We start from the raw sequence: 7,963 nt of genomic DNA, 5'->3' as shown, positions 1-7,963 counted from the left end.
CCAGATAGCTAGTATGTTGGAAGCTTATTTTTCTTTGTTTTGCTTTATTTTAGCGAGGTTGTTGGTAATGTTCTTGCAATGTGAAGTTTATTCCTATATATAACTATACCCAAGTTAGGATTATTATTTTTATGACTACAAGGAAGTTATTCCCTTATATAGTATCACTATAGAGAGATTTTAATGTATATGTGCACCGATGTTGGTGCAACATTGTATGGAAAACTAATAGGGGTTCAAATAACACCATAACCATTGTTTGCCAAAAAACTTTCACACGCAAACTTTTATTTAGTTACAACGATATTCTACACCAAACAGTGAGAGATTATGTTAAATAAGACAAATAAGTCAGCCATAAGAATTAGATACAAGTTCGTCATTTAAGCCAGTCAAACCTACAAGTAAAAAATATCACTAAATCATAATTACACAACATTTTCACCTCAATTACAAATGAAGATAAATACAAATTCGTCTTTTAAAAACTCCCCTCATATTCTCCTCTTTTATCTTATATTTTACGACAATATTGACATCGTTATTTGCAAAAGTTTTATTTTCTTGAGGTACGTTGGAACTTGAAAGGAGATTGTGTATAGTTTGTACTACTTGTGTGGCGGATGAGCACCGTTCCAAAAGGCACAATCCCAATCCCATACCCTGAACGGAACAAAGATGAATTGCTGGGTTTGGAAATTGGATCCATCTGCAACCAAAGCTTCACAAAATTTCATGTAAATCCTGGCAGCAAATAACGCACGAGACATGGACAAATTAGTCCAGTCCAATCCATTCAATCATCAAGATACAGCCGAGGGCCAACCTTGTGGGTTGTTCGTTGTTGAGTGCAGTCCCAAACATCCATCATGTGTTCCGTTGCACCACTCTGTTGTTTCGTAGTTTTATTTTTCTTATGTGTAACCATTATGTCGCAAGAACAACTTTATATACAATAATTTCACTGTTATTGGTCTAACAATGTATCGTCATGTGTAAAGAACTTACAAATAATAATGTGTTCATTAAAAGTGAAACGTCACATGACAGTAAACTTATTATTTATTGAGGCATATTGTAATACTCTGAAAATTTTAAGTATATGAGTTGATATTCACAATTATGAATATGTGGAGAAAATAAAAAATAAATCGATTTATGATTATAAAAAATTTAATTGAGAAATTTTAAAATTTTATTACAGGAAATTATTATAATTTACGTCGTAAAATGTATTGTTAAGTGAAAATGATGAAAATGCTCCAAGTTGACTAAACATAATTTACAAGGACGTATTTTATCCTCATATATTTATCATATTTCTTGACATATGTGGATAGAGGACAATTCCACAAGCGTGTAGGCGAAAACCGTTCGTGAAACGGAGTTATAATGAATGAGATATTAACGTTTAAAGTTGAGGACAAAATGATCAATTAATCATTTTCTAGAAGGCTCCAGATTTTTGGAGCAAAATCTAGGAAGCCACGTGTGTGGCCAAGATTGAAGGAAGAAGAGGAGTGGACGGTTGAGATGGAAATGAGAAGAGAGAAAGAAGGGAGAGGTGAGGCCTAATTGGAAAGAGGTGGAAGGGGACTGACCAATGAGAAGGAAAGGAAGGGAGAGAAAGGAAGGAAGGAAAGTGTAGCCAACTCGGACCCTAACCCGTTTACAGTCGAGATCCAGTCTCTCACCCGGTTTTTTGCAGCCTTTTCGTCGCCTTTCACGGCGTTTTTTCGGTGAACCACCTCGATCCACCACATGCATATAGTTCAGCGACCTTCCAGCTTGTATCTTCACCCAAATTTGGTGGGTTTTGGCTCCCGTTTCATGAAGAACGAGCTCGTCGGGTTTCTGATGTATACGACGGCAATTCCGCCGATCTTGAAGCAAATTTCGTCGACCACCACCATGGTTCAACTCCTCTTGAACCCAGGAACAAGTCTCAAACCTTGGTTGGTGCGACGGAGCACTGGAGAGGTCGAATCGAAGGCCACTATTTTTAGGGTTTTCAGCAGGTTCGAGGGAAATTAGGGATTTTCCCGACCAAATTGACCTTGGTCATAGGTATGAAACTTGCTGCACTCCTCAAGATCTTCATTCATATAAAATTTGGTAATTTTTAGAGTTAGTCAGAAAATTGGATTTCCATTCGATGGAAACCGCCACCGGCGGCAGCTCGTGGCCAGTGGGCCGACGCTGCCTTTTCATGCAAATTTTGATATTTTAAGTTCGTAATTGGTACCTAATTGATGTGATTCGATTATGAAAGCTGATGTTGAATATTCCCGTTACTAGAATATTTTCAGAATCAGATAAAAGAATGAATGGTGAACTACGAGAGGCTTGATCCCGCTCAAGGGTACATAGGCAGTCTAACAGGGGTTAGATACAGCCTTAAATAATTGAGATTAATCTTTTGTTGAGAATTTGTTTTAAGAAAAGAGATTTGGTGATTAATTTGAAAATTTAACCTTATGTTTTTGGTAAGTAAATTTTGGTAATAGATTTTGTGAGTGATTAAAAAATTTAATTAAAAAATTTTGATTAACGGTAGTTAGTTAAACAAAATTTTAATTTTGGTCTATCATCGAAATTAGTTTCTGAAATAAATTGTTCCACGTCAAAACTAGCCCTTCTTTGTGGCTCAGTGCTGGTGTTGTTCCGTAATTGTCCTTGTTCTTCTCTCTTTTGTAAGGTCTCTGTCTAACCAATTGAGGAACAATAATGCAATGATGGCTACAATAATGCAAATCATCAAGATTCAATAATGCTCTCAAAAAATGACTATTTCATCTAGTAATATTTACGTCTCTTCCTTTTTGGAAGAGATGGTTGGTGAACTCATATACAACAATTAAAAAGAAAATGGAACAAAAGATTATAATTTGGATAAATTTGATGTACTCTATACTTATCATGCTTCATCGTAAGTATCCTAGTCAGCATCTTATTTGTTAAAAATAGATGAATTCATGTTTGTTGCAAACTTACCTAAATAAACGTCACATCATTCAAACCCAAAAGAAAAACATTTGTCACATCATTAAACGAACAAAATTCGACAATAATTTAAAATATTTGTAACTACCATTGATACAATTTTATCAGGTGATGCTTCGTTCACATTGTATCGTCTTCCACTTTTATCTATATTAAAATTCTTAATTTTTTCCAATTAAAATTTTTGTATTGATGATGTGCTTCTAATTAAGATCATCTTTCCTCAGAAGTGAACGTCTATTTCATCTCAAGGCATCAAATGCAATTTTGATCAAGCACCCATCAACAATTTTTCATTTGGTAAACAAATTCATATCCCTTTCATGATTTAAGCAACTTATTAATTTGAATCTCAATTTTTTTTGTCTTGAGCATTTGAGGGTATTTGGGTAAAGGAGCGTGTTTTGGTATATTTCATTAACAAGAAATAAATAAAGCTAATAAAAATGACTTTAAATATTTGTATTTTAATAAAAAAAAATCATATACTAACTTTATTTAGTTATAAAAACAAAAGAATAAAAAAACATAAAAAAAAAAAAAAAAGCCCATGCGCTAGGCCCCCCACCGCACCCCACCCCCTCCCTTCCCTTTCCACTCTTTTTTATCCCATTTGTCTTGAGAGTTTGTTTGTTTGTTTGTTTATTTTATTTATTTATTTTTTTTCTTCTTAGAATAAAAGAAAGACTTCAAATTGAATACATTTTTCAGTTTTATTTTTATGGTGTTGTTTCCTAATAGTAGTCAAGATGACGAGAAATCTTTTAATTTCTATACAAGTACCTGAAACATAAGGTGATATACTACGTGTCTCTATACAAGTGGTGAGATTCTTGTATTAAAAAATTAATAACATAAAAAAATAAAATTTCCTACCATTTACATAATAACACGTGTTGTACCGCTTGTGTTATGGACATAAGGAAAATTTTCTCCAAGATGACACCTAAGGTAAAAAATTGGATGGAGAGTTACATTTAATTGTTGTAGGTATGTAAACAATGTGAGAGAATTTTAATTTGGTACTTGAAAAATACTTCTAAAATATAATTATACCTTATCAAGGTTTTGATCTAAAGGATCACTTATAGGTTCATTGCTTTCGATGCAATGAGTGCTTTTACATAACCAAAAAGAGTTATAAAGTTTCATACCTTATGAAACAGAACTAAGAATTAGACATTATTTATAAAACTTGACTAATAAGTAGATATTATTTATGAAACTAGACCAATAACTAGACACTACTTATGAAACGAAACCAAAGAATCGTGCACTATTTCCAAAAACTAAACCAATAGGTGAAAATTATTTATGAAATTGGACTATACACTATTTATGAAACTAGACCAAGAACTAAACATTATTTATAAAACTGAACCAAGAACTACGGACTATTTATGAAAGTGGACATATAACTGGAAATTATTTATGAAACCGGAACAAGAAAGAGACACTATTTATGAAAATGTACCGATTAGTATACACTATTTATGAAACTAGATCCAATAACTAGGCACTATTTATGAAACATTATCAAGAACTAGGGACTATTTATGAAACTGGACAAATAAATAGTGTAGTGTCGTTCAATTTCATAATATTGTTTAGTTTTATAAACAGTGTCTGTGATGGATGCACGAGTCGTGCGCGCCATGTCTTTTTTTTTTTTTTTTTAAATTATATTAAATTTGTGTCATTTTCATTGAAATTTAAGTTCCTTTGTCATTTTTATTAAATTTAAGGGTTTTTCATAAATATTTAATTTATTTGAATTAAATAAAGTTATGGCATATTTTTTTATTAAAATAAACGTTGCTAAAACTCTTTTCATGAAAGCTTCTTAACAAATAAGCACGTTAATTACTAGTTAAATAATAATCCAATCATCAATAAATTCATATGATTTACAAAAATTTATTTAAAAAATTCGTCCCCTAACATTACTGTTTTGCTATTAATGATAAAAGGATATCGCTACGGGAACTAAATTTATAAATCAAATAATGTGTCACCAATAGAAAATGAGCACATTTGTCATCGCTTAAATGATAATCTAATTATCAACTTTAATGACATCTAGTTTGTAAATTTTATGTACGAATTTATCATCCTAACATTACCCTTAATGACAAAAACTGGACAGGTAAATGCATTTGTCTGGTTTAATTTTGTTTGTATGTTTGGGCAAGAATCTCAAGGAAGAAGCCTCTCCTCCTTTTGCGCCTCCAAAACCAAAACTACAAACTCTCTCGCCCTCACACCGCCAAGATTCTTCCCTCCCCCCGCCTCCTGCTGCCACTCCCGTCTCACACAAAATAAGGAAAAATGGGGTTTCTCTTTCTTTTTCTCAAGCCCACCACCCCCACCTCCTTCTTCATCCTCCTCCTTCTCCTCACCCTCCTCCTCTCTTTTCTCACCACACCCACTCGCGCGCACCCCCACGCAGCAGCAGCAGCAGCAGATTCCCATCTCTCCACCCCAGGTTTCGGCGACATTGCCAACTCAGCCAACCCATCTTCCTCACCGCCCCATCCCCCTCAACTCAACAACGCGGGCCCCACCAGGTCCTCCTCCTTCCGGCCGAGCATAGCCATAATCGTCGGCGTTCTCACCACCGTCTTCTCCGTCTTCTTCCTTATCCTCCTCTATGCCAAGCACTGCAAGGGAAGTGCTCTCGTCGTCGTCGGCGCTAACTCCAATTCCGGACCCTCCGGACCCTCCCCGCGTAAAAACTCTGGCATTGACCGCTCCATCGTCGAGTCCCTGCCCGTTTTCCGTTTCGGGTCGCTCCGCGGTCACAAGGACGGGCTCGAGTGCGCGGTCTGCCTGACCCGGTTCGACCAGACCGAGGTCCTCCGCCTCCTCCCAAAATGCAAACATGCGTTCCACGTCGAGTGCGTCGATACGTGGCTCGACGCCCACTCCACCTGCCCACTCTGCCGGTACCGGGTCGACCCGGAAGATGTCCTCTTAGTCGACGACGCCGCAAAGCTCTTGCAACCGAAGAACAGCGACGTCGTGATAGAGATCGAGAACGACCCAGGTTTTCGTCGGATTTCGGGGCGGCACTCGTTCGCCGGAGAACGCAGACCGGGACATCATCAAATCCAAACGTGGTCGTTTCGGAGGTCGCTGGACAGCTGGACGGCATTCCGAAAGAAGAGCGAGCAGGCCGCCGTCGGATGCTTCGACCGACCCAGAAAAGACGGACTCCTGTTGGGTCAACACAGGACGAGGTTGGAGCACCGGATCATAGTCTCCCCAACCGGATCGGGGTATGGTCCCGGTGGGCTCCACCAGAGATGGAGCGATTTACAGCCGTCAGATCTTCTGTATCTACGGTCAGAGATGATCATGAGTGAAGGGTTGACACGTCATGGGGCGGAGCAGCAGAGTGAGAATGATAATGGGCAGCAGGTGATTGCGGGGCCCGCGGCGGCAGGAGGAGGAGTAGGGCCCGGAGAGATTGTTGGGAGCAGAAGATCATGGAGCGGTGGTGGTGGCAGGAGCGTAATAAATTCGAGAAGCGTGTCGGAAATCACGGGGCTGAGCAGGTTTTCGAGCAGAGCGACGGGGAGTAATGGGAGCCAACAGGAGCAGCAACAACGACAGATCAAGCTCGTGGCTAGGTGGCTGGCGTGGGTTTCTTCTCTCTCTCGATCGGCAATACGGACGGAGCGTACTACTGTCCCCACCCCCACTTCTCCACCGACCATTTGTTAGCTTTTGCAGTTTTTATTTTTTATTTTTTATTTTTTATTTTTTATTTTTTATTTTTTAGAGTTATACAGAGCGCGCCAAAACTTAGATAGTAGAGAGAAGAGAAGCCAGTCCACTACCTTCCAAAATATCTTTTATTTTTCACTTTAGTTTTGTTTGAGTAGAAAGCATTATTCTAGGCACACGAGCAGAGGGATAGATATTCCAGACAACCACGGATAACGATATGGCACGTGAATTTTTTGTGATACGGGGAAGTAGTTCTTCTACTTTCTTGCTCGTTTGTTGTACTTTCTATTCTAGCGAATGCTAAGATTGTATAAATTTTTTGAGGTAACGGTAGAGAGATTAAATTTAATCTCTAGCATTATCCTCTTTCTTGGGTTTTTTTTTTAACTTTAATCCTTGAAAAAGATTGAAATTGAATTAAAACATTGTGTTAGATTACTTCTTTTTTTTTTAAATTGGAAACGATATATTCATAAATCAAACTTATAAAGAGTTAAATAAACATTTAACGTCTAATAGACATTAAAATTGGTAGAATTCAAAAATCACGTGATGTAAAATATAAAAATTTAAACCTCATGACTAATTTTGTAAATGACCACCAAACCTTGTGATGTAAAATGCAATTAACACTAAGGAAGATTATTTTGCATCAAATTAGCTTTTGTGCAATCCATTAGCAATAATCCGTAGGAACCTAAAAATGAAGCAGTTCTAGTGGAAGTGTGAGCCATTGCGTTGCACATATAAGGACAAAAACATGTATTATAGAAGTTTAAATTAGTTTCAAAATTCATTTGCATCTTCTATCTGGTTTCTCATTTTTTGTTATCCACTTGAATCGTCATAATGTAGTTCAAATTTGTGTTTAACGAGAATCAAACCGAAGACTTCTCACTTACAAGTGAAGAGGAATACCATTAGACCGTAGTACTAAGGCCTCGTTTGGCACACCGTATAAAGCATCGGATAGTACTAATTATATGAAGTACGGTGTTTGGTGTTCGTTCGTATTAAATAGCCATCAGATTAAATAATCCGACCCACCTATTTTATCCGGTGAATACCCGCTTCCTTATACTCTCCAAAACCACGGGACAATTTAGTCGAAGCTCTCTCCCTCCTTCTGTTCTTCTTCTTCGTTTCCCCCTCTCTCTTCTTCTTCCCAGCCGCTCTCTCTGCTTACAAAAATCAACCACACTCCCTCCATTTTCCCAATCAAAACTCC

At 37.4% G+C, this 7,963-nt stretch overlaps 1 protein-coding gene across 1 annotated transcript; it reads left to right on the top strand.

Annotated features, from left to right (window-relative positions):
• The first annotated feature begins 5,260 nt into the window (after window positions 1-5,260).
• On the top strand, window positions 5,261-7,065 carry LOC137732573 (RING-H2 finger protein ATL43-like). Its single transcript, XM_068471890.1, has one exon. It carries the CDS (start codon window positions 5,332-5,334, stop codon window positions 6,727-6,729), a length of 1,398 nt encoding a protein of 465 aa, XP_068327991.1. The 5' UTR covers window positions 5,261-5,331; the 3' UTR covers window positions 6,730-7,065.
• Window positions 7,066-7,963: the final 898 nt, after the last annotated feature.

This window comes from Pyrus communis, chromosome 4, assembly GCF_963583255.1.
Source record: "Pyrus communis chromosome 4, drPyrComm1.1, whole genome shotgun sequence".
NCBI classification, from domain to species: Eukaryota; Viridiplantae; Streptophyta; class Magnoliopsida; order Rosales; family Rosaceae; genus Pyrus; species Pyrus communis.
Note: the sequence above shows the minus strand (reverse complement) of the source record. Positions and strands in the feature narration are given on the sequence as shown.

Excerpts from the sequence above, each read along its gene's own strand:
- LOC137732573 (XM_068471890.1), top strand. The coding sequence starts at position 5,332 with ATGGGGTTTCTCTTTCTTTTTCTCAAGCCCACCACCCCCACCTCCTTC.